The sequence below is a fragment of the Rhinatrema bivittatum genome, chromosome 5, assembly GCF_901001135.1.
Source record: "Rhinatrema bivittatum chromosome 5, aRhiBiv1.1, whole genome shotgun sequence".
Lineage (NCBI taxonomy): Eukaryota > Metazoa > Chordata > Amphibia > Gymnophiona > Rhinatrematidae > Rhinatrema > Rhinatrema bivittatum.
The window spans coordinates 290,526,892-290,553,068 of record NC_042619.1 but is presented as its reverse complement, the minus strand read 5'-3'; the positions used below and the strand labels follow the sequence as shown (position 1 = coordinate 290,553,068).

General features: G+C 45.7%; 1 protein-coding gene across 2 annotated transcripts in view; it reads left to right on the top strand.

Moving 5' to 3' along the window:
* The window catches only part of LOC115092793 (zinc metalloproteinase-disintegrin-like batroxstatin-1), a 201,580-nt gene that overhangs the window by 89,936 nt on the left and 85,467 nt on the right, over positions 1 to 26,177 (top strand). For both annotated transcript variants that reach the window (XM_029604111.1, XM_029604112.1), the window contains 5 exons: positions 2,118 to 2,202; positions 2,795 to 2,925; positions 14,589 to 14,766; positions 16,858 to 16,947; positions 17,812 to 18,007. In XM_029604111.1, the coding sequence (XP_029459971.1) occupies positions 2,118 to 2,202; positions 2,795 to 2,925; positions 14,589 to 14,766; positions 16,858 to 16,947; positions 17,812 to 18,007 (680 nt within the window). The remainder of the gene's footprint in view (positions 1 to 2,117; positions 2,203 to 2,794; positions 2,926 to 14,588; positions 14,767 to 16,857; positions 16,948 to 17,811; positions 18,008 to 26,177) is intronic.

Genomic DNA, 26,177 nt, shown 5'->3' with positions numbered 1-26,177 from the left:
AAAGAGCACACTCAAAGTGGGGACAGGCTAAGGGCAAGGCATCAGAGTTCAAGTGAAGGCCCCAGACAGTCCATGTTGAAAGAGCACACTCAAAGGGAGGACAGACTAAGGACCAAGGCAGCAGAATTTAAGTAGCAGGCAGCAGGACCAGGACTGGAGAGCGTGGCATGGAGGCTGAGGATCAGGAAAAGACACCGCAGCATAGAGGCAGAAGCCCCAGGAGAAGATATCCTAGCATGGATGTAGCAGCCCCAGGAGAAGACACAGAAGCATGGAGGTAGCAGCCCCAGAAGAAGACACAGCAGCTGAGATGAGATGAAACAAGCAGCATGGAGCTGAGATGAGATGAGATGAGCTGAGATGAAACATAGCAGCATGGAGGTTGCAGCAGCATGAGCTGAGATGAGACACAGCAGCATGGAGACAGCACCAGGATGAGATGAGTTGAGATAAGATGATCAGACACCAGCATGAGATGAGACATGGTGAGAAGAGGCAGCAGCTGGGCCATGACTGCAAATCGCATTAAGAAGACTTCAGTATGGCAGAGAATCAAGGAGGGCTTTAGAGTCAGGCAAAAGGAAATCAATGGCAGACAGCAGACCATCCCTTTGGCTAGCCAGCACAGGAACTCTGTAATGTGGTCAGGCCCTGCAGTCTTCTTCCATTTAGCTGGCACAGAAAATCTGTAGTGAGGATGGGCCCAGCAATCTTCTTCCATCTAGCCAGCACAGGAACTCTCTTTCAAGGCCCGGCCAGGCTTGTTCAACAAGTTTTGTTTTTAAACGTAACAGGGCATCAGTGACGAATGTTCATGGGCTTTTTCCATGCCATGACTTGCCAGTTGGGGGTGGCATCTCATTGTCATTTGGGGTGGCATGTCATTGGGGCCTACCCCTGAATAGCCTGTCAGGCCGGGGACTGCTACATGGCATAGAGTTTTGGGATGCTGGGGAAGGCACTGGTGGAGGTTCTGGCATTCTTTGGAGAATCTGGGTGAGGGTGCTGGTGAGGTTATTTATTGACATAGGCACTTTAGTATGAACTTGCATGTGGGCTGCCATCTGGCCATCATGGCTCCTTTCCAGCCAGTCCAGCTGCTCGTGTATCAAGGCTTCAGTCTGTGCTGATGGTGGTGCCAGAGCTGTTGCCAGAGCTGGTGCTGGTGCTATGCTGGTCATGGGCACAGTGGAGGTTTGAGCCTCCAGAAACAGCATGAGGGGGCTGGAGGGCTGCTCTGGCTCGGTGTCTGCTGCCTTGTGCTGGCCATGTGGTGTGCTGGAGCAAGGATGCGCTGGCTCAATTGTGTGCCACTGCAGGCTGGGTTTCTCTGCTGCTCCTCCTCCTCGCTGAACTGAGTCTGAGCATCCATAAGCAAGGGGTCACGGAAAAATGCTGCTGCATGGTTGGTCCCCAGCTCTTTACTGCTGGTTCCTGGGGCTAGATAGCTGGGACCAGTAGAGTCCTGGGTGAGAGCTGTGGAAACAAATAAGAACACATAAGTACTAAAGCCAAGAGAGACCACATGGACCATCTGGCATGAGATGCACACTTTTGGTGGTGCAGGGCATATATTTTATTTTAAATTGTTGGTGTAGGTGCACATTATGTACAAATGACCCAATGCCTCTGATAACATGAATGACTGTGGGAAGCTAGTAGAAAATAGACATAGCTTTCCAGAGAAATGCAGGATGTACAAGTTCCACAGAATTCTGTATCAGGTCAAGTGTATCCAGAATTAATGTTTCAACATGATCTGAATACATAAAGAGCTGAAAATATCTACTGTGCTTGAATATAAGTTGCCTTGAGCTACTATTGAACAGATGTGAGCTAAATAAATATGAAAACTCTTAATTCATCAATACAAACAGAAAAAAACATGACTTTTTAAATTTCTGTCAAAAACTAGACCCTAAATTTTATGTTTTACCTGTTACAACCATACCAAACAGGTCACCATTAGCCATGTTTGTTTTGGAAAAAAAAAAACTATTTACAGAGCACTGGGCAGCTTAGCAGGGTTCCATCCCAACCTTATCCTGCTCCCACACTTAGTTACTTTCCACACAAATGTCAAAACAAGACTAGAAAAGATTCTCTGTTTCTTTTAGAAATACTGACTTTGATGGACCAACAGTTGGACTGGCATACGTAGGCACCATATGCAGTAATGAGCATTCTGCAGGTGTAATTCAGGTAAGTTTTGTTCAATTTGAAACAATGATAGGAGGAACTATGGTTTCATAGTTGGAGTAGAAAGCTGTCAGAGCCTGAAACAAATTCCATTTGCTGTTCTACTGTCAACTGTGTGTAACCTTAGACATGCTTCAAGGTACCATGTCAGGCCCATCTGCCACTACATGATAACACCATCATGCTGACAAGGGTCTTCATTCATGGTCTCTGGTGGTACTCTAGGGATCTCTCTGTACCCTAGCGCAAAGGACTATTATCTGGTCAATGCTACTTCCTTCCTCATTGCCTCCACTAAAGAAAGGACTAAAAGTGATGCTTTCCTAGGACCCAATCTCAAATGATCTAAAGTAAAAGGAAAGAAAATGGATCACAAACCCAAATCTCCCACTGGACACCACATAAAATGATTAATGAATCGCTAAACTAAGCCCATTAGGGAAATCCCCCAGCTCCCTCTTCTTCACATTACTAAGCTGTAACTGGACACATCTAAACAAGGGCTTTTTTTAAAAAAAAAAATGCATGCACACTTTCAGTTTCTCCTTCATTCACTATACATGGTTTGGTTCAAGAACTCAATTTTTTGTTGCAGGACCACAGCAGATTAGCCGTTTTGGTGGGATCTACAGTTGCGCACGAGATGGGCCATAATATTGGAATGAATCATGACACGCAAGATTGCACTTGTACGTCACACTCATGCATCATGGCGCCCTCATTAAGGTTAGATATTTAGGTTTCTTGGGATACCGTATGACTGTAACCTTGATAGACTTATATGGGTAAGATGTGTCCGGCTCATCAGTTTTATGTAGTGCTGAAAACAGTGGCCTATACAATGTAGATAAAACAGTGAAGAGTTATAATCGTTTTTGCTAATGTTTGTGTAGTGCACCTGATAATGTTAGCAATTTGATAAGGACTTTATTGACTGAAGGCCCAGTTGCAGTTACTACCTTGGGATAGCAGTTACTACCTTGGGAAGCTTGCTGGGCAGACTAGATGGACCATTTTGGTCTTTTTCTGCCATCATTACTATGTTATTATTTCTAATGTAGTATTAATGGGAACAATAAATTTTAGATAACCTGAACACGACTAATACTATCTTGGAAAATCCTGAAGTACTTTTATTACTATCAATCCTCCAATGTTCAAATGGTAAATCAAGATTTCAATACTGACCATTCAGGCAAGATGGAATCCTGCAAACAGAATGACAGCATGTGAGTTATTTTCAGTTCATTGGTTATGTTAATAACCTTTGTGGCTCTCAACTTTTGACAGCTATGTTTAGGGTTCCGAAAAGTTATAGATTAAATATTCAATATTCTGGCAAGTAAAAATATAGCCAGATAAATTTATCAAAGTAATTTTATCCAGGATATTTAGCAGGATTTAGGTGGAGAAAGTTATCCAGCTATATTTAGGGCAACACTTTCTTCTGACCAAATTTACCCAGCTAAGTTTATAAGGCTAATGCTAAATATTGGAGCTATCTGGATAGATTTCAGCCATGCCCCCTGAATTGAATGCCTTCCATTATGGCTATTTTTATCTGGCTATATTTTTTTTTTGTAATTTAAAGTTTTATTGAAAGAGATAACAAGAACAATAAACAGCATTGCAAATAACTCCGACTTTCACAAAATAAGTAAGTGAGTAAACCCAGTCCCCCCTACCCACTCCACCTCTAACCGCAGCATCCATTAAGCAGGCATAGAGACACAAACAGTGAATGTTACCTCTCAGCATACAGCTTAGCAATGAAACTGAGAGGTATTCAGTGCAAGACGAAAAAACAATATAAAAAGTATACACTCAGAGAAGGTACAGTAAATAAGCAGAGTAGTGCACACCAAACTTGTCCCACCTCAAATGGAGCCACAAACTCCACGTCCCACAATGAACACCCTTAGGGCCGGATTTTAGTACCTACGCGCGGGCGTAGATGTGTGCGCACAACCCGGCACGCACAAATCTACGCCTCATTTTTTTATAACTTGCGCGCGCTGGCCGGCTGCCGGCGCGCGATCCTCCGGCACGGCCGCTGTGCCGGAGGCCTCGGTCCCGCCCCCAGACTGCCCCTGGACTGGCGCCCCGCCCCCTTCCCACCCCTTTTTCAAAGCCCTGGGACATATGCGCATCCCGGGGCTTGCGCACATCGCTGGGCCTATGCAAAATAGGCTCGGCGCGCGTAACCCCCCTGCACGCGTAAATCCAGCCGGATTTACACGCGCAGGGCTTTTAAAATTTGCCCCTTAGTGAGAAACCTCCCATCTAACATAAGAGGCACAAACCAAATCAAATTTGGTAACATTTTGTGATCGAAAGGCAGTAATTTTACTATCTAAATATACCCTGTCCAATTGTCCACACACCTCTGCCAGAGGCGGCATTATAGTTGATTTCCAATGAAAAGAACCACTCTCGCTACAAGAAAGATTTGATGTAGTAACTGTTGTTGATAAATATCACCTTTCGCAAAAGAAAAATGCAATAGTACAGATTTCACACAAGGTTCTAGGTGTAACCCAGTTAAAATTTCCACAAATGCATTCAGTCTTGCCAAAACACTGATACAGGAGGGCATTCCCACCAGATATGGTAGAAAGATCCCAACCCCCCACACTGTCTCCAGCATGAAGGATTAGCCTGAGGGAACATCTGGCAGAGACATTCTGGTATCAAATACCACCTAAACAATATTTTATAAGAATTTTCCAAGATTCTCACAGAGATGGAGCTTTTTGCCATTCAATGAAATATTGTATCCCAGTCTCCCTCTGTTACCGGGCTAATATCTCTCTCCCAAGCCAGAATATGAGACGGTTTTTCCGTCAAATCATTCTTTAGCAAATTATATCGCTTAGAGGCGACTCCCATCACTTTATCAGCCTTTAAACAAAATCCCTCAAAGAGTTCTGCCTTGAGCAAGATCCCTAGAGGTAGTAGAGTTACTTAAAAAATGATGCAGTTGCACATATTGCAGAAACATCTTATTGTCTAGGGAATACGTTTCCTTAAGGGTTTCCCAAGCCAACATACGAGTACCCTCCCATACTTGCCCACAGGATAGGATACAGCTATCTATCCAGGACCTAAAATGAGAAGCCTCTAACCCCGGGATAAAATCATAATTATTATATAAAGATGTACTATAGAAATAGTTCCTATGGCCAATGAGATTTATCTTCCATTGCGACCACACCCTCAACGTAGTCATGAGTCTAAGTGGTTTCTCCCTAAAAGGTCACCATGTCTGAGCAGGTTGCCAAATGATTGTGTCCAAAGGCATCTGTTCGCCCCGCTAATGCCAGTCCATGACCACCCAGAGTTGGGTGGCAGTGTAATACCATTGCTAAATGTGGCACTCCTAAGCTCCCTCTTGATTTGGGTTGAAAGTGATCCTGCCTAGACATCCAGGGAGGCCTCTGCTTCCAAATAAAGGAAAATAAATGCTTTTGCCACTGTTTCAGCACATGAGAGAGGATAAATATTGGAAGGGTTTGAAAAAGGTAAAGAAATCTAGACAGAATATTCATTTTTAGTAGAGATGTGTATCGTGTGATCGATCGTCTTAACGATCGATTTCGGCTGGGGGGGGAGGGAATCGAATCGTCGCGGTTTTGTTTTTGTAAATATCATGTAAATCGTAAATCGGGGAGGGCCGGCAAAATGGCGCCGGCAACACGATTCGAGTGCAGGAGGTCGTTCCCGGACCCCTGCTGGACTTTTGGCAAGTCTTGTGGGGGTCAGGAGGCCCCCCCAAGCTGGCCAAATGTCCCTGGGGGTCCAACGGGGGTCCGGGAGCGATCTCCTACGCTCGTGATGTCGGGGGACAGGAAGCAAAATGGCGCCGGCGCCATTTCTATCAACGTACCCGTGGCCCGAGTGTGGAAGATCACAATGGGACCCCCCCACTGGACCCCAGGTAATTTAAGACATTTTGGGGGGGTTCGGGAGGGTGGGGGATTTATTTTAAAGGGTCAGGGTGGGTTTTAGGGATGTTTTAGTGTGCCGGTTTTCCCGCCCTCCCCTTCCCCTCCCCCTTCCCCCGATTTACGATTTTTGACGATAAATCGGGGGAATTCCTATTAAATATCGCCTCTAACAATTTTTGAAGATTTAAAATATATCGGACGATATTTTAAATCGTCAAAAAACGATTCACATCCCTAATTTTTAGGCAGGTCAGCTGCCCAAACCACAACAGCCCAAGCCTTTCCAAACATTCTAGATCTTTGCATATAGCACAAACCAGGGAAACATAATTAAACAGAAATAAATCATTTAAATTCTGCCCCAAATAAATCCCTAAGTATTTAAGCCGGTGAGCAGCCCATTTAAAAGGGAAAGCCTTGTGCAAAGCATATCAGAATGAGGAACTGAGATGTTCAGAACCTCAGACTTCTCAAGGTTAATTTTAAACTTAGAAACCTTACTAAATTTATTCAATCCAGCCATAATTTCCCAGAGGGATTCGTGGGGCTGGAATAAAGTAAACATAATATCATCGGCAAACAATGAAAGCTTATACGTTCTGATACCAATCCCAACCCCATGTACGGCAGCGTTCTCCCTAATCTTAATTGACAAGGGCTCCAAAAATAATGCAAACAGCAAAGGGGATAAGGGACACCCCCTCTATTGAGAAAAAAAAAAGGTTTGGAATAACCACCACTGACCATCACACATACCTGAGGTAAATCGTATAGCTTGCGAATCCAACCTATAAAATGCTGGCCAAAATGCATTTTTTTCCAAAACTTTGAACAGGAACTCCCAATGAAGCAGATCAAATGCCTTCTCAGCATCGATAAAGAGCAAGACGGTCCGAACATTAATCCTAGAAGCATACCATAAAATGTCAATAATTTTACAGGCATTGTCTGCTGCCAAGTGCTGAGGTACAAAAACAACTTGGTCCTTGTGAATCATAGTACTAATAAAGACATTCAACCGGTTCATGAGAACTTTGGCCACTATTTTAAGTTCTACGTTCAAAAGGGAGATTGGTCTATATGATCCACAAATCGAAGGATCCCTCCCAGGTTTGGCCAGAACTGTAATTCCAGAAGTATTGGTACCATCTGAAAAAGAAGCCCCAGTCTGTAAAGATTTGAACATATTTTTTAGGGGCACTACTATATAAAGGGCAAAAATGTTATAAAATTTAGGAGAAAAGCCATCAAAACCCGGGAATTTATTAACTTTTAAACCTCCACTGTTTGGATTTCCCCATTCAATACAGTTTGTTGTTCATCAGAAAGGCTTGGTAAATCTAAATTCTGCAAGAAACCATCGATCTCTGCTGCTTTAATATCAGTCATGTGCATATAGATCACTATAAAATTGAGAAAACTGTCCCCTAATATCTGTAGACGATGTTAATAATTGACCCCCCCCCCCCAATCTTTTAACTTAGTTATTTGCTGTTGAGATATCTGAGCTTTCAATCTATTTGCAGCATTTTCCAAGCTTTGTCTCCCCATTCAAAGTAAGATAAGAACATAAGAACATGCCATGCTGAGTCAGACCAAGGGTCCATCAAGCCGAGCATCCTGTTTCCAACAGAGGCCAAACCAGGCCACAAGAACCTGGCAATTACCCAAATACTAAGAAGATACCTTGCTACTGATGCAATTAATAGCAGTGGCTATTCCCTAAGTAAACTTGATTAATAGCTGTTAATGGACTTCTCCTCCAAGAACTTATCCAAACCTTTTTTGAACCCAGCTACACTAACTGCACTAACCACATCCTCTGGCAACAAATTCCAGAGCTTTATTGTGCGTTGAGTGAAAAAGAATTTTCTCCAATTAGTATTGCTAACTTCATGGAACGCCCCCTACTCCTTCTATTATTCGAAAGTGCAAATAACTGATTCACATCTACTCGTTCAAGACCTCTCATGATCTTAAAGATCTCTATCATCTCAGCCATCTCCACTCCGCCATCTCCTCTCCAAGCTGAACAGCCCCAACCTCTTCAGCCTTTCCTCATAGGGGAGCTGTTCAATCCCCTTTATCATTTTGGTTGCCCTTCTTTGTACCTTCTCCATCGCAACTATATCTTTTCTGAGATGCGGTGACCAGAATTGTACACAGTATTCAAGGTGCGGTCTCACCATGGAGCGATATAGAGGCAGCATGACATTTTCCGTTTTATTAACCATTAAATTCCTAATAATTCCTAACATTCAGTTTGCTTTTTTGATAAGTCATATTTAATTGATAAGCTATACGATCAGCATCTAAAGCTTGCACTTTCCTGCTAAGTGCTTGGAGCTGGAGAAAAAGGGAGTGCTTCAAATTTTGTTGGTGTAACTGCTCTATGTCAGCTATCCTAGACAGCAATAGATTGTGCTGGCAATCCTTCTCTTTCTTCTGAAAGGATGCCCAAGATATTAAATGCCAACATAGAACCACTCCTACATAACAATTGGAGATGTATCCTCAACATTGTTAAGCATAAGGTATTCCTTAATCACCCCCTGTAAAGTGGAACAGAATGAGGTATTTGCCAATAAGGAGTCATTATGCTTCCAAAAGTGGTGACTCCTATCCAAATCGGTAAAGGATAAGTCCAACCACACAGGGACATGGTCTGACCACGAGATGACCCCTGTTCTAGTATGAGAGACTTGGTTTAATAGAAGCTTATCCACCCACAAATGGTCAATCTGTGAGTAGAGATGTGCGGCAGAAAAAAAAGTGTAGCTCCTAGACTTGGGGCATCTGTCTCCACATATCCACTAAGTCCCACTGCCTTCCATTCTGGGACTTCTGCCCCAGTACTCCTCATTCCAGGATGCACTCTCGAAGAAAGCTGCATACGTCTTACCTCCGCATCGCTTTTTTGATTGCACTATTAATTTGTTACCCAACACTGAGCCTCCCTGAGGAAGAGTCTACCCACTTTCCCTGACCGAGATGAAAGCCATGTCCGAATATATACAAGAAAAGTTGGCTAAAGGCTTCATTCAGCCTTCCAGGTTTCCCGTTGGAGCAGGGTTCTTTTTTGTGAGGGGAAAAAGGACGGCTCCCTTCGGTCGAGCATAGATTACCGTGTCTTAAACGAGATTACACTGAAGCATTGCTACCCCCTGTCATTAATCTCTGAACTGTTTGACAGGCTCCAGGGGGCCAAGATATTTACCAAATTGGACCTCAGAGGAGCTTACAATTTGATCAGGATATGCCAGGGCAATGAATAGAAAACTGCACTTAACACCCGCGACGGCCATTTTGAATATCTGGTCATGCAATTTGGCCTTTGCAACGCTCCAGCGGTGTTACAGAAAATGATGAACGAAATCTTCAGAGACATGCTCTACAGTTGTGTAGTGGTTTATTTGGACGACATTCTGGTATTTTTGCAAGACCTCCAGAACCATCAACAGAACATCACCAACGTTCTGCAATGCTTAAGGGAAAACCAGTTGTACGCCAAGCTGGAAAAATGCTCTTTCCACAAGGAGTCTGTCCCTTTTCTAGGCTATGTCATCATAGGGATTCCAGATGGATCCACAAAAGATAAGAACATCTGAGAATGGCCCCAACCAATGGGTCTTAAGGCTCTCTCCGAAGATTCCTGGGTTTTACTAACTACTACAGGTCGTTCATCAATCACTATTTGACACTAACCACACTGTTCACGGCTATGACACAAAAAGGAGCCAATCCTTCCCAATAGTCACCCGAGGCCGTGTCCGCCTTCCGGGAACTTAAGGAGACATTCTTAAGGGAGACATGCCTATGTCATCTTGACCCAGGATGACCTTTCATCGTCGAAGTAGACGCCTCTGACGTCGGTGTTGGTGCAGTACTTAGCCGGCATTCTACTAGTCACACCCTGTACCTGGCTCATTCTTCTCCCGTCGCTTCTCTCTGGCTGAGCGTAATTACGGAATTGGGGACAAAGAATTGCTGGTGATCAAATTAGCCATTGGCTCGAGGGGGAACAACACCAAATAACAGTGTACACTGATCACAAAAACCTTGAGTATCCACACCATGCTCAATGCCTTAACCAGAGACAGGCCCGCTGGTCTCTTTTTTTTACTTGATTTAATTTCCTACTTCGATATTGACCTGCTGATAAGAACGTCTGAGCAGATGCCCTCTCTCGCTCGTTCACCATTGATGATGTCCCAGAAGTCCCTTGGCACATCATCGACCCGACTAAAGTACTCCTCGCTGCCATACATACAGTGCCTTCCGGGAAGAAGGTGGTTCCCCAACCTCTTCGCAGGAAGATCCTCCGCTGGGCGCATGACTCCTTATTTGCTGGTCATCTCGGACAAGCCAGAATGCTCACGACACTCCAGAGGTTCTACTGGTGGCCAACCATGAAGAAGGACACTCAAGTATATGTGGAATCATGTCCCACTTGCGCCTGTCAAAAGCCACCAGCAGGCCGTACCTGGTGCCTCCAACAACCACTTCCTGCACCTAGTGAGCCATGGACACACATCTCCACAGATTTTATTGTGGACCTATCCTCTTCCAGTGGTAATAACACCATTTGGGTCACCATGAACCGCTTTTCGAAGATGGCTCATTTCATAGTGCTAACCGGCCTTCCTTCTACCCCGGACCAAGCCAAACTATTCATTCGCCACATCTTCCGTCTTCATGGACTTCCAAGACACATCCTGTCGGATAGGAGTGTCCAATTCACAGCTAAATTCTGGAGGTCGCTTTGTAAAAAATTTGACATCGCCCTGGACCTCACATCGGCCTATCATTCTCAGGCCAATGGACAGACAGAAAGGACTAATTGCACCCTGAAGCAGTTTCTTTGGGTGTACGTAAACTCTTGGCAGAACAACTGGTCTGACTTATTGCCATAGGCCAAGTTTGCCTTGAACTCCCATCAGCTGCATCTACTGGGTCATCACCCTTTCAAGTAGTGTACGGACGCCAGCTTCTGCCTCCTCTTCCGATACTTTTGTCTGTACCTTCTCCAGCAGCGCAAGCCTCTGCTCAAGAACTGCATCAACTCTGGGAACATACCAAACAGCTTCTGTAACAAGCTGCCATAAAATCTAAGTTCTACGATGCCCACCATCGGGCAGCTCCTCAGTTGAACCCCGGAGACAAGGTGTGGCTCAGCACCCACTTTATTCGCCTAAAGTTACCTTCAGCTCGCTTTGCTCCCAGATACATCGAGCCCTTTTCCGTACTCCGCGGGCTGGGCCCGGTCACTTACAGCCTTCATCTACTCACTTCGCTCAAAATTCAATACGCCTTCCACATCTCACTGTTAAAACCGCTCATCCTATCAGAATTCTCCAAGAAAGCTCCGGAACCCCAACTGCTAGCTTTGGAAGAAGATATCACATATCAGGTTGAGGACATCTTGGACGTAAGGAAGCGCAGGAAGCATTGGGAATATCTGATCTCATAGGAAGGATTTGGTCCCGAAGAAAATAGCTGGGAGCCTGCTGTGAACATTCTTGACAAGGAGTTTATCTAAAACTTCCATACTTCACATCCAAGAAAGCCGAAACCCCCAGGGAGGGGCCCTAAGAAGGGGGGTACTGTTAGGCCCGTCAGTCGAAGACGGCTGCAACCACTCTTGCTCACCTCTTTCTTTACTTCCCTGACTCCGTGGGATAGACTGGCAGCTTCCGCCAGCTGCCGACAGCCTGCCTACCACTCCCAGGCCTCTCGGGGCAGCACGGATGCCGCCAACCGCCATCTTGCCATTGGAAGTCCTTAGGTGCAGGTGCGCGCACTGGCCAGTCTTAAAGCCGGCATGGCGGGAACCGTGGGGGGTGTCCCCTTCGGATGATGTCATCCCTCCAGGACATTTAAGCCAACTGGCCCTGCCTACCGATGACTTGGCAAAGAGAACCTTTCTTGCTAAATCCACCTCGCTCTCAGAAGACCTGCGTTCCAGTTCCTGCTTCCAAGCATAGATGTCTTGGGTACCCACTCCTCGGGGGCCCTCTCCTCGACTTGGCTATCCACTCCTCAGAGGGCCTATCACTTAGGACTTCTGCAGGGCTTCCCTGCAACCTTCACTACTCTCTCCGTGAGAACCCCGCTCCGTGGACTTCTTCCTGTTCTACCGAGGATTCCTCTGGTGTACCCCGCTTTGCGGACCATTACCATTCCTACTGAAGACCTCACTGGTGCTCCCTGATCTGCAGATCACTATCATCTCTACTGAGGACCTTCACTGCAAGTACCCCGCTCTGCGGGCCATTACCATCTCTATCAAAGACCTCATCAGCGTGCCCTGCTCTGCGAACCGCTATCATCACTACCGAGGACCCTCTCTGGTGTACCCCGCTTCGTGGATCTCTACTAAGGACTCTACTAAGGCTCTGCGGCCCACTACCGATTCAACTGAGGACCTTCTTCGGTGTACCCCGCTCTGCGGGCCATTACCATCTCTACTGAAGACATCATCAGTGTACCTCACTCTGCGGATCATCATCTACTCTACAGAGGTATCCACTTGGGGGTATTCTCCTATCCACGGACCCTGTGTCTCTGGCTCTGTAAGACCTCCTCTCTGGCACCCCCCACTTCTTGGGTTGTGTCACCCTTTCTCTTTAATAAAGTCTCTAGACTGATACTGTGTCTGACGTCACTGAGACTTCGCCTCCCGACGGTGAGGCTCATGGGGCTCCTCCCTGTGGGCGGTACCATCTCTCACCTCGGCCCAGGGCCCACATATTATCTAATCCTAACAAACTCCTTCACCCTCCACTATCTCTCCCCTTCCCCACTAGGCTCAATCCCTTCTACTCTATCTCCACTTCTCAGTACTGCCACTCACACAGGCACTCTCTCTGTCCTCTTTCACACTCACAGGCTCCCTCTCTCTTGTGCACATACGCACCCCCTCATACAGGCTTCCTCTCTCTTTCTCTCTCACACCCCCCACCCTCACACAAGCTCCCTCTCTCTCATGCACATATACACTCCCTCATACAGGCTTCCTCTATCTCTCTTGCATACCTCCCCACACACACACACACAGGCTCCCTTTCTTTCTCATGCATACACCCTCACACAGGCTACCTATCTCTCTCTTTCATACACACGCCCCTGCACATTGGCTTCCTCTCTCACACTTACAGACACCCCTATACACAGGCTCTCTCTCTCTTCTCACACACACAAAGGCTCCCTCTCTCTTGTGCACATACGTATCTCCTCATACAGGCTCCCTCTCTTTCTGTCACTCACACACACACACACACTCTCACCCAAGCTCCCTTTCCCTCTCTTGCATACACTGTACCTATATCTCTCTTTCTCTCTCTCTCGTGCACACACACACACTCACACACATATCCCTTCACACAAGCTCCTTCACTCACAAACACCCTCACTCCCTCACATACACACACTCCCTTTTTCAAGCACACCAGCTCCCAATCTCTCACACACATACAAATTCCTTCACAATCTCCCAATCTCCTTACAAAGACTCCCTCTCTCTGGCTGGTACACACACACACACACACTCATTCATGCTCTCCTATACACACACACCCTAATTCATGCTTTCCCATACATACACACACACACACCCTAATTCATGCTTTCTCATACACACAGACACAGACACACACACACACACACACCAGCTTGCAACCTTAAACACATACCTCTACACACACTACCTCCCAGTTTCTCACAAAACCATTACACATAGAATCACCGGGGCCTGCTCCGCTTGCAGCATGCCGGGACTTGCACCTCCATCTTCACCACGATGTGGTAAGCCGGGGCCTCCTTTCTCTTCACCGCAGCATGCCACACCGGGGCCTCCTTTCTCTTCAGTGCCGCGACACAGCATGCCAGGACCTCCTTGCTGTGAAAGGGATGGGGTCCACTCATGGCACGGTGTTGTCTGCTTTTAATTCTGCAGAGAAATTGGAATTTTTGTGCAGGGGGGGAATTCTGTGCTCTGCAGTAGTGCAGAATTCCCCCAGGACTAAGAGTTTGCCAGATTGAAGGGTGGAATGGCTAAGGCAGGAAGGTTTCAGCAGCAATTTTGCTACCTCAAAATCTTGCTGCCTGAATCGGCCGTCTCACCCTGCCTCATTATACAACTATCCCTGCTAGCATCTGTGGTTCACAGAGACTGCTGCTCTAATCACTAGGCTGCTCCTCTATTGCAACATTAATAATCTTACCTTAGAAAGAAAAAAAAATCAAGGATTCAGATATATTCAGATTTTTTTTTTTTCTAATGCCATTTTTTCATATTTTTCAAAAATATGCACAAATGTCATTTTTCAGGATCTTGGGATAGGCCGACATCTGACACTGGCTCATATCATGCATTATAATAACTACACACACATGCATGATGGATTATGATTTAATTATGCTTTTATCCATTGGTCTACACAGCTACAACACCCCCAGGGAATTCAGCTCCTGCAGCTATAAGAATTTTGATGAATTCATGTTGACTCGAATGCCTGAGTGCCTTAGGAACAAGCCAAAGAAAACAGACATAACAGCAAGCCCTGTGTGTGGGAACAACTTTGTTGAAGTTGGAGAACAGTGTGACTGTGGAACTCCAGACGTAAGTACCCAGGACTTTGACATTTTAGGATATGTGAAAAGCACATTTTATTGCTGAAAACAGATGATAGACCATTTCCACTAATACTAAATCTGCCATATATCCAATAAAAAAGCTATGAAACAGGTGAGGTTTATGAAAAATCCCCAACTAACCTGCCTGACCGCCAACATGAATCCACATCTTGACTTAAAAATTGCCATGGGAAGAAAGTTAATAAAAAAGGAAGAACCAGTAGATAGTAATTCATTTAAATCCTATTATAGCTCATGTGAATCATACAATTCAAGTTTTTTTTATTTATTTATTTATTTTGTGGAAACAATTTTAATTGAGTAATGAAAAAAGAAAGAAACAAGCAAACAATGATGGCCCCCAAAACACGTTAACAATACTAGACAATTTGGTAATCAGGGGAGCCACCATCCAAAGCAGTATTAACTCATAATATCACTTCCCCCAACATTACTGACTTGATACGTTAAATTTTATGAAAATGTTCTCCTCACTCTACTGTTATTCATCTACTAAGAAAAATGTATATTGTTCACAAAGCTCTACTGTGTCCAGCTACTATGATAATTGCATTTTGTTGTATGATAATTGCATATTTTGTAAACCGTTATGATGGCTCTAACGAATAACGGTATATAAAACTCTACAAATAAATAAATACCCTCTTCCTCCTCCCAGTCTAAGATTCAGGAAAGACGAAGTGGTTGGTCCATGTAGAAATTTTTTTGGATCTAGCAGTTTCCTTCTGCTTCTTTTGGCTTCCAGCTCAGTCAGAGCCAGGGCTGGGATCTGGCACTGTGAGACTTCATGCGCAACTACCCAGTTATTCTTCCCCATTTTATATCCCTTCCCAACTTCCTTTCATTCCATTCACTGCAGTGACAATCTTCAGCCAGGGACCATGCATTAGGGCAGGGGTGGTCAACTCCGATTTCCGAGAGCCACAGGCAGGCCTGGTTTTCAGGATATCCACAATGAATTATGCATGAGATAGCTTTGCAAAAAGTGGAGGCAGTGCGTATTCATTGTGGATATCGTGAAAACCTGGCCTGTTTGTGGCTCTCGAGGACTGGAATTGGCCACCCCTGCATTAGGGCTCTAAATATGGCCACTAGGTGTCATAACTGTACAATGACTGGGACTCCCTTCTCCCAATGGCTCCATGGCATCCCCATTCCCTACCAGCCAAAGGAGTGAAAGACTTCAGCCTGGAATTTAACCCAGGTCCCTTCTCATGGCAGTGCACAGCACTTGCCATAGAGCCAGCAGGCTGGCACTTCCATTCACGTTTGTATAAGGTGCCGTGCTTCTGTGATATGGGCAGCTGAAGTCACATTAGCTGAATCAGGATTACATTTAGCATCTGTTTAAGCAAAAACTGTTCCTCATCTATGGCATAATTAGGAAACCGATCTATTGCTTATTAGATATTTCTTCACAGCACACTCATGGAAGAAGGGATTACTACAATTTACTTGTAATTCTGCTTGCCTTGAAAGATCATAATCTACCTCCAGGTATCAGTAAGAGTAAATCCTACATGTAATAGGCAGTCTTTTTGTATTGTAGAGATATATCATAAGGAACACAGTAAATAGCCAATGTCACAGCTATATATTTAGTTTTTATTTGAATGCAAAACAGACAAATCACAATGAAATCTGTGAATACTTTCCAGAGAACAATTTAATCTCAACTATAAATCAGAGATGCTTGAAAATGGCAATACTATCCTCTTGTAAATAAACTCTTTTTTTTCTTCAACAACATTGGCAAAGGACTTGTTCATATTTTTGGGTTGGTCCTCAACAAATGGCAACTTGATACCAAGTCATTCAGTTACTAAACAACATCACAAGGTCAATTTCCGGGGTCACACAAATTATGCAGTGTTTTGTCTTTGTCACGATGCAATAGTTTACCAGGCAGAACATTTTATGTTGGTGGTTATCATTCTTCAGTTTTTCTCTTTGCAAGTGTACTAAAATACAGAGCTGTTCTTACTTGTTCATTGATTTAGTCTACATAAAACATTAGCACCAGAGCTTCGTAGTAACATCATTTATTGATTGACAGGAATGTCGCAATCCTTGCTGTAATGCAGACACCTGCACCTTGAAGGGAGAAGCCAACTGTGCTGACGGGGAATGCTGTGAAAATTGTCAGGTGAAGCATTTTCCTTTGGAATTTATTTTAGAAAAAAAACCTATTCCAGACATAGCAGCAAAGGTTTTTAGAGAGCATTTTGGTATGCAGTTGAGCTGATTGGTCAGAGGTCTGCTGGCAGATGCTTTCTACCTGCAAGTGATTTTCTGTGAGTGTCTGAACTTCAGAAACATTCAAGGAGCACAGGGAGGTCAAGCCAGGTAGGCCCGAACCCCAGCCTTGATTTTTAGTGGGCAGATGGAGTTGGAGGGGCCCAGGGAGGCCAAGCAGGGTATGTCCAGGCTCTGTACTTGATTTCATGGGGGTAGGAGTGGGGTTGGAGGGCCTAGGGGAGGTCTTTTTTAAAAAATTCATCACATAAAATGAAAACATTGAAAAATTTGGGCTATTTTCATGAGAGGCCATTTTCAATGTGTTTCATTCAGAGCAAACTGAAAATGGCCTTAATCAACCTGTTTTGCACATTTGTTCTAAACAAATGCATATCCCTAGGATTCTACTGTAGAACGAAAACAACAGCTAACCAAGCTGGGCTAGTAGGAGAACCTTATTTACTTCAGTCAAGTTGTTCATATTCATCCCCTTATTACTCAACCCTGTCACAAGATCATAATTAAGAAATGAGAATGGGCTGAATATCCTTAGATTGGACCACCACATTCCCTCCCCTGATCAGAATCCTCAGTGTCTAAATACTGCCCATCCTTGATAGAGTTTGATAAAAGGAATTGGCCAAGGTCAACATAGATTTCAAATATAAACATGAGTTCCTGATTTCAGGCTTGAATCACTAAACTGTGTCTTTGTTGACTATGTTATCTGTCCTTGGCAAGACTATCAGCTACTGTCTGTTCTCGCTTGCAGATTAAGAGTGCTGGTCAAGTGTGCAGAGTAGCCAAAGATGACTGTGATATTTCCGAGATGTGTGACGGCCAATCACCCGACTGTCCATATGATAGCTTCCGCATTAATGGGTTCCCATGCAACAATGAAGAAGGCTACTGTTACATAGGAAAATGCTCCACACTGCAGAGCCAGTGCATTAAACTATGGGGAGCAGGTAAGTGGGAAGTAGGAAACCAAAACATCTTGGGCCCAGTATTCAAAGACATCCAGTTATCTAAGTTATCCGGATATAACTTATCCGGATAACTTAGAAGGGATATTCAGAAGCATAGCTATATTCGGTTATATTCAGTTATGCTGCTAACCGGATACGTTTTTCCGGATAACTTATTTAGATAACTTAACTGGATAAGTACTTATATTGAGCCTTATCCGGTTAAGCTAACTGGATAAGTTGCCCTGCCTCAATCCATCCATTGCCCACCCTCAAGATATCCAGCTATCTAATTAGCCGGATAAATACTTATCCGGCTAAGTGGTGGCTATTGAATATAACTGGATATTCAAAGGCTGTCACTTAGCTGAAAAGTCCCTATTTATCAGGCTAAGTAACGCTAAATATTAGCCTCCATTATGAAATACCATGATGGGGTTAACCCAAAACTGTAATAAATTCCAGCCAGATGATCCAGTTATCTTCAAATTTCATATTTATTATTTATTTTAAGTTTTTTTATACCGATTTTCCTGCATAAAATGCATATCAAACCGGTTTACAATGAAACAGAATGAGCAGGAAGTAAAATTCCTTAGTCTAATACATTTAAACATCAATAATGAAATAATTTTAAACAAAGCAAAAAGCTAAATAACATTAATAAAAGTTAAATTATTAACATAAACATAATTATATTAGAAGGAGCACAAAGGTTAGCATGAAGGGGAGCACACCCGGCACGCGACGCCTGGTGTAATTGTGCGTTAATCGGGTCGCCGCTGGCTGGTCGTCATGACGTGGGGGGGGGGGGGGGGCAAGTCTTCACATCGCTGATTTTCTCTTTTAACATCTCAGTTCATTTTTACTATTTTTTTGTGTCTTTTTCTCACAAGATGTAGTTTTCTTTAAGTGCCCGATGGCATCTTTCATAAAGATGTAGCCCCTTTCTAAGTACACTGTTAAGATGGTGGGCACATTCAATAACAGGAGCTTAAACCTGACTGGTTCCTGTAAAACCCTGGCATGGAACCTCCAACTGGGAGGAACATGGCAGTATTTTCAGTATTGAAAATTCCAAAGCAGATACTGAGATTTTACAATGGGGTTGTTAATTATGCATCCTTCTGGGATCTCCTCACTCTTCCTGGGGTTTAAAGCTCCCCTCAACAGATGCTGGGCTCTCTGGTTCCCAAGGGTTCTCCAAATGCTTGAATCTTTCTCCTTCACACCTCTTTCCTTCTGTTTGGCAGTCCGCAGGCCCCTCCCACAAACAGCTGCACTTACCCCCTGGTCCAGGCCATCTCCTCCATCTCCCAACGCTACCAAGCTCCCTTGCTCGCCCACATGGCAGGACACTGCGCTTCTTCAAACTAGGACACCGCCGATGCACTCAGCGGCGGGAAACCGCCTCCTCCCAGCCAGGCTTCCCTTAGGCGCGCATGTGCCCAACGTCACAATTCTTCAAGGGCCCGTGGTGGGAAATCCCCCACAGTGCCCATTGATGACCTCAAACGTCTTCACTATCTCTTTCACTCAGCCTCAGCAACAGGTCTCCCTATGTCCACTAGTGCGTGTTGCTCCTGTATTCCTTGTTTCCAGTTCCTGTGTTCCTTGTCTTCGTTCTCCAGTTCCTGCGATACTTCGGCTTTAGTCTTTCAGCTTTAGTCTTTCAGCTTCGGTCCTCCAGCCTCAGTCTTTGTCTCCCTCACTGCCCACCTGTTCTTTTTCATGCCTTCCTGCCATGCCTACCCTTCCCACCTTTCCCTTTGTTTGGATACTTGGTACTGACCTCTGCCTGACTCCTGGATTTCCTTGACCACCGCCTGCCATGGACCTCTGTCTGCCCTTGGACAATCCTCTCTTATACCTACTGACCCAGCTGTCCCAACTCTCATGATGGATTTCAAATGGACCCTGCCATGGTAAAGGCCTTCAGGGACTGGCCCCATGTGGTGGGATTTCAAGCTCTACAGAGATTCTTGGGATTTGCTAATTATTATCGTCAGTTTATCCCAAAAATACTCCACCATGACAGCCTCTCTTAATGCTCTTACCCGCAAAAGTGCCAATACAAAGGACTGGCCATTTGAAGCTGTAGAGGCATTCCAGAAACTGCAGGATGCCTTCGTGGATAGGATCTGTCTGCGCTATCCAAACCCTATGCGACCCTTTATCCTAGAAGTCAATGCCTCTACTCTGGGCATAGGGGCAGATTTGAGCCAACATTCTCTAGGAGTACTCTGCCCATGTTCCTTTCGTTCAAAGAAGTTCTCACCCACAGAGCATAACTATGGCATTGGCAACCAAGAGCTCTTGGTAGTTAAATTAACTCTCGAGGAATGACACTATCTGCTCGTGGAAGCTCACCACTGTATCACAATATATACAGAACATCTTTTCCAAGCTCAACAGCTAAATGCAAGACAAGCTCGCTGGCCTTTTTTCTTCACTTGCTCCAACTTTGAACTCTGGTACTGTCCCGCACTCAAAAACTAATGGGCAGACACTCTCTTTCACTCTTTTCAGACAGAAGATACCCAAGAACCTCCCATGGTGACCGTCCCTCCAGGGAGGACAGTTGTACCCTCCGGACTACACAAAAAAGTGTTTGAAGTGTTGAAGTGCCCATGTTGTAGATCTCCCTGAATGGGCATGAACCTTTGAATTGCTTCAGTGACACTACTGATGGCCCCAAATAAAGCAATATAAATAAACCACAATTTTGAACCCTCCAGAACAATGTACTAAACGAATATATAATGTTCCAAACCCAAATGTTAGGTGACGCAATTCAAACGACATATAATTAGATGTATGTGTTGTCAGACCTGGATAGAGTCAATCGGACTCATGTTGGAGACCTCATAATAAATCTATCAGGCAACAGCTCAACACCCACCGACCGAGGATTGAAGGAGGACGAATTCCCTGATGAAAGGTCCCTGGACGGACTTGAAACGTAGCTGCATCGGTCATCCATCGATAACATCAGATAAGTCGGGATGTTGAAGGAGCTTAGAATTTAAGCCTTTTCATATTTCTTTATGCCAGAGAGGTCTTTTTGAAGTGAGTTAAGCACTTACACATACCTTTTGGGATCATTGCAATCTTACCGGGACATTCATTTCTAATGCTTTCATGATTGATGGAGTGATTTTTTCACCGTCGCTAATAATGAAGATTTTATAAAAATCATAAAAAACACTAGAAATGTTTACACTTGGTGATATCATTCTTTTCAAGAAAAACATCGGATGGGGGAGGTCCGTTTATGATTATAACCACAATCATACTACCCCTTCGCGGGGATTTATGATAGCGATATATGAAACGTTCCTCTCTTTTCCAAAAATTTTTTCAACACATACATCTAATATTATGTCATTTGAATTGCGTCACCTAACATTTGGGTTTGGAACATTATATATTTGTTTAGTACATTGTTCTGGAGGGTTCAGAATTGTGGTTTATTTATCTTGTTAGGAATCCTTCATAAATAATTTGGTGCCCCTTCTTTAGTTTTAGCCCAAATAAAGCAAGACATCAAGGCCTACCTGTGCACAGCAAAAAACATTGCATGGATGACCTGAGGGCTGTTAAAGCCATTGCTCATCTGTTCATAGACTTGATCGTGGATCTCCCCATCTCAGATGGCATTACCTTGATTTGGGTGGTCGTAGATGGCTCATTTCTTCCCACAACCAGGCCTTTCTTCCAGGCCATAACTGGCACACCTCTTCATGCTTCTGCATGCATGGCCTGCCAAAACACATACTGAGGTGTGCAATTCACTGCACAATACTGGCATTCCCTCTTTAAAAAATTCATATTGGACTTCACTATCACATCACCCACAGGGAAACGGACAAGCAGAATACATCAATCACACTCTCAAGACATTTCTCAACTCATACATCAATGAGCAACAGGACAGTTGGGCCACCCTCTTACACTATTAACTCAGCCACTGGATCCTCTGCTTTCAAACAACCATTGCCTCCTCTGCCTCTACAAGTGTCAGTACCCTCGCCAGCAGCACAACTGTCTGTCCGGGAATTACATGAATTATGGGAATGGACTAACCATCTAATCTAAAAGGCCACCAACAGATCCAAGAGAACGGCCCATTGAAGACCAGTTCCTCAGTTTAAGGTTGAGGAGAAAGTATAAGCACATGTCATTTACACGTGCAGGTCCTCTCCATACATCTAGCCCCACACTATATTGGACCTTTCTCAGAATTTCAACAACTGAGACCTGTCACTTATCAATTAAAGTTGCCATCAACACTCAAGATATATAATGTATTTCATGTCTCGCTTCTCAAGCCACTGGTACTCTCATGACCCTCTAGGACATTACCTGAAGCTCAGGATGAAACCATCGATGGAAGTCAAGGAAATCTTAGACTCCCACTGCAGAGGCAAGAAGATCGAATATCTCATCTTGTGGAAGGATTATGGTCCAGAAGCGAACTCCTGGGAGCCAGCCCAACATCCTAGACCATAACCTTTTGAAGGCCTTCTATCTACCCTTCCCCAAGAAACCTCAAGCCTCGGTGGGTGGCTTAAGAGAGGGGGAACTGTTATGTTTGATGGTACACAGGTCACTACCACAAACCGCCACACTCACCCCCTGGTCCGGGCCATCTCCTCTAGCTCCCGAAGCTGCCAAGCCCCCTCACTCATCCACATGGTAGGACGTCGAACCAGGACGTTGCTGATGCACTCTCCGGTGGGCCGCTGCCGTCTCCCAGCCAGGCTTCCCTTAGCCATGTGCATGCCTGAAGTAATGATTCTTAAAGGGCCCGAGGTGGGAAATCCCCCACGGCACCCATTGATGATCTCATAGGCTCAGGCCTATAAAAGGCCTTTGCTATCTCTTCTACGCTGCCTCAGCAACAGGTCTCCCTATGACCAATAGTATGTGCTGCTCCTGGGTTCCTTGTTTTCATTTCGAGTGTTCCTTGTCTTTGTTCTCCAGGGCCTGCAATACTTCAGCTTCAGTTCTTCAGCTTCAGTTCTTCAGCCTCAGTCTTTGTCTCCCTCGCTGCCTGCCTGTTCTTTTCCATACCTTCTTGTCCTGCCTACCCATCTTGCCTTTTCCTTCGGATGGATACTCGGTACTGACCTCTACCTGACGCCTGGATCTCCTTGCCTGACACCTGCCATGAATCTCTATCTGCCCTCGGACAAGCCTCTCTTAGGCCTACTCCGAACCAGCTGTCCCAATGGACCTCATCGCATCAGCAGAGGACTCCACCTAAGACCTGCAAGTCCCGTCACCCAAAGGCTCAACCGAGGGGAACATGAGTTGTAAAGACAAAGCTCCAATTGGGCCTCTGCCTCACCTGGGTTTGCCTGCCAATGAAGGTAAACCGCAGGACTCTTCCCTGCAGGTTGCATCAACCCCGCCTCAGCCTAAAGGTCCACAAGTGCCTTCCTCTGGGCTCCTTTGATCTCCTGGATTAGAGCACCAGATGGTCATCTCACTCATTTTCTCTTTTCTTCTTTCCACACTACAGATTACCTCTGTCTGAACAGGCACCTGACACTTACTTCTCCCTTCTCCTGTGAAGATCTTTGTGTACATAAAAAGAAAAACCTAGGGCAGTGATTCCAAACCTAATTTGTGCCATGGCACACCTGGCACAGGGTTCACTTCATTGTGGCACACCATCACATTATAATCTTCTCTTCCCTCTCCCTCCATTTCTGGCATCATCATGATCCCTCTCCATCTAACCCTGGGTACTATCACTCTCCCTATCTTTTCACCCCACCCCTGGCACATATTACGAGAGTGGATCCTTGGGCTGGCGGAGTAGGGAACCAATGGGGAGGAGCCCCAGAGGGCCCTTCCCATGGCAGGAGAAGCTATAGGAGACCCGAGATCCCTCGGGACCTTCACCACTACCAGCCCTTGTTCCCCGCAGGTTGAGCCCTTTGGTACCGGTGCCAGCTGGACTTATGTGGGGTTTCAGGCCGGAGGTGAACTAGAGTCTGCAGACAAGGATGTAGGCAGAGAGCGTACCTCGTAGCTTGGCAGGCAGCCTATCTCGTAGTCAGGCAGGCAAGGGTCTTGGCAGGCAGCCTATCTCGTAGTCAGGCAGGCAAGGGCCTTGGCACGGAGAAGCAGAAGACAGGAAACAGGTAACAGACGACGGCGGATCCAAACAGGAACTAAAGCCAGGAGTAGCCAAGATAAGACCTGAGAAGCAGGCCCTGCCTTAAATACCTGCAGGTTTGGGAGGAGGAGTCCGGGCCCCTCCCGCGGTGACTCTTGAAAAGGGGTCAGGTGGCTTGTGCACGCGCCTAGGAAGCCGGGGGACAGGAGGGAGGCCAGAGCAGGAGCCACCGGTGTGCTGTCCTGCACGCGACGTCGGCATGGCGGACTGGAGGGAGGCCCATGGCATGGCTTGCTGGCTGTGACTACCGGCTGAAGCAAGGTTCCTGGGTCCAAGGAGGCAGAGTCGGCCGAGCCGGTAGGTGGAGGGGTCTGGCTGCGGTCCCGTTCGGCCGAATTTCACAACAGCACAACTTCCTCTAAGCCCCCTCCCCGGGGGTTTGGTTTCTTGGGATGATCCCAGTGAAACTGCTTGATCAAGTCTTTATCAAAGATGTTGGTAGAGGGTTCCCAATAATTTTCTTCCCAAGCAAGCAGGTACTCCCACTTGCGCCCCCGTCTCCGGACATCTAGGACCTCACGTACCTGGTAAGTGGTATCTTCTTCCGCGGCATAGGTGGAGCCTCGGGTATCTTCCTGGAAGGCCAAGATGGAACTAAGGGTTTTAGTAAAGAGGTATGGAAAGCATTATGGATCTTCAAGGAGGTTGGCAAGCAGAGTTGATAGGTCATCGAGCCCAGTTGCCGAAGGATAGAGAAGGGACCAATATAGCGAGGTGTAAGTCGCATGGAAGGTACCCATAATCGGATAAACCGGGTACTGAGCCAAACCTTTTGGCCAGGTCGATATTGAGGTCCAGCACAGCAATGGCGATCTGCGAATTTCTTGGCTCAACTACAGGCTTTGAGGAGCATCTTACGCACCTGTGTCCACAGGTTTTTCAGGTTCTCTGCTGTTATCTGGGCAGCCGGCGAGGGCACAGGAAGTGGTAATGGAATAGGAGGAAGCGGCTGCTTGCCATAGACTATCTGGAACAGGGAAGCCCCTGTGGCAGTACAGGGATGAGAATTGTGCGAGAATTCGACCCATGGGAGTAGTGCAGCCCAATCGTCTTGACAGGCATTGATGTACATTCGCAGAAATTGTTTAAGGGAGCAATTCATCCTCTCCGCCTGGTCATTTGCTTGTGGGTGGTAGGCTGAAGTGAGATCCAGAGTGACATGGAATTTCTTACAGAGACTTTGCCAATACTTGGCGGTGAATTGTGGGCCACGGTCTGAGGAAATGTGCTGGGATAGGCCGTGGAGTCGAAAAACATGCTGGATAAAAGGTTGTGCTAGGCGCAGAGCTAAAGGAACAGAGGGCAGAGCCACGAAGTGGGCCATCTTGGAAAATCGATCCACGGTGACCCAGATAACAGTGTTCCCTCCGGAGGGAGGTAGGTCCACCAAAAAGTCTGTTGAAAGTTGTGTCCAGGGTTCACTAGGTGGTGGCAGAGGCTAGAGCAGGCTCCAGGGTTTGCCCGTGGGTGCTTTTTGTTGGGCACAGGTTGGGCAGGAGTCCACATAGGCATGAACATCCGAATACATACCAGGCCACCAGTAGTAGTGTAACAGATGTGCCAGTGTTCTCACCTGTCCGGGGTGTCCAACAGAAGGAGAATCATGACCCCAAGCCAAGACTCAGTTCCAAAGTCTGCGTGGCACCACTGTCTTCCCTACGGGAACTGTCTGGTGGCTGCAAGGATAACATGTGCAGGGTCAATGATGTGGCTCACACTATTGGGTGCCTCCTCCAGGAAGGACTGTGAAAGGGAATCTGCATGTTGGTTCTTGGAGGCAGGACGATAATGCAGCTCAAAATCAAAGCACGTGAAGAGGAGGGCCCAACAGGCCTGGCGGGGGTTGAGGCGCTGCGACTGATGCAGGTGCTCTAAATTCTTGTGGTCGTTATAGACCATTATATGATGTTGGGTGCTCTTGAGCCACTGGCACCACTCTTCAAAGGCCATTTTGACCGCCAAGAGCTCCTGATCACCTAT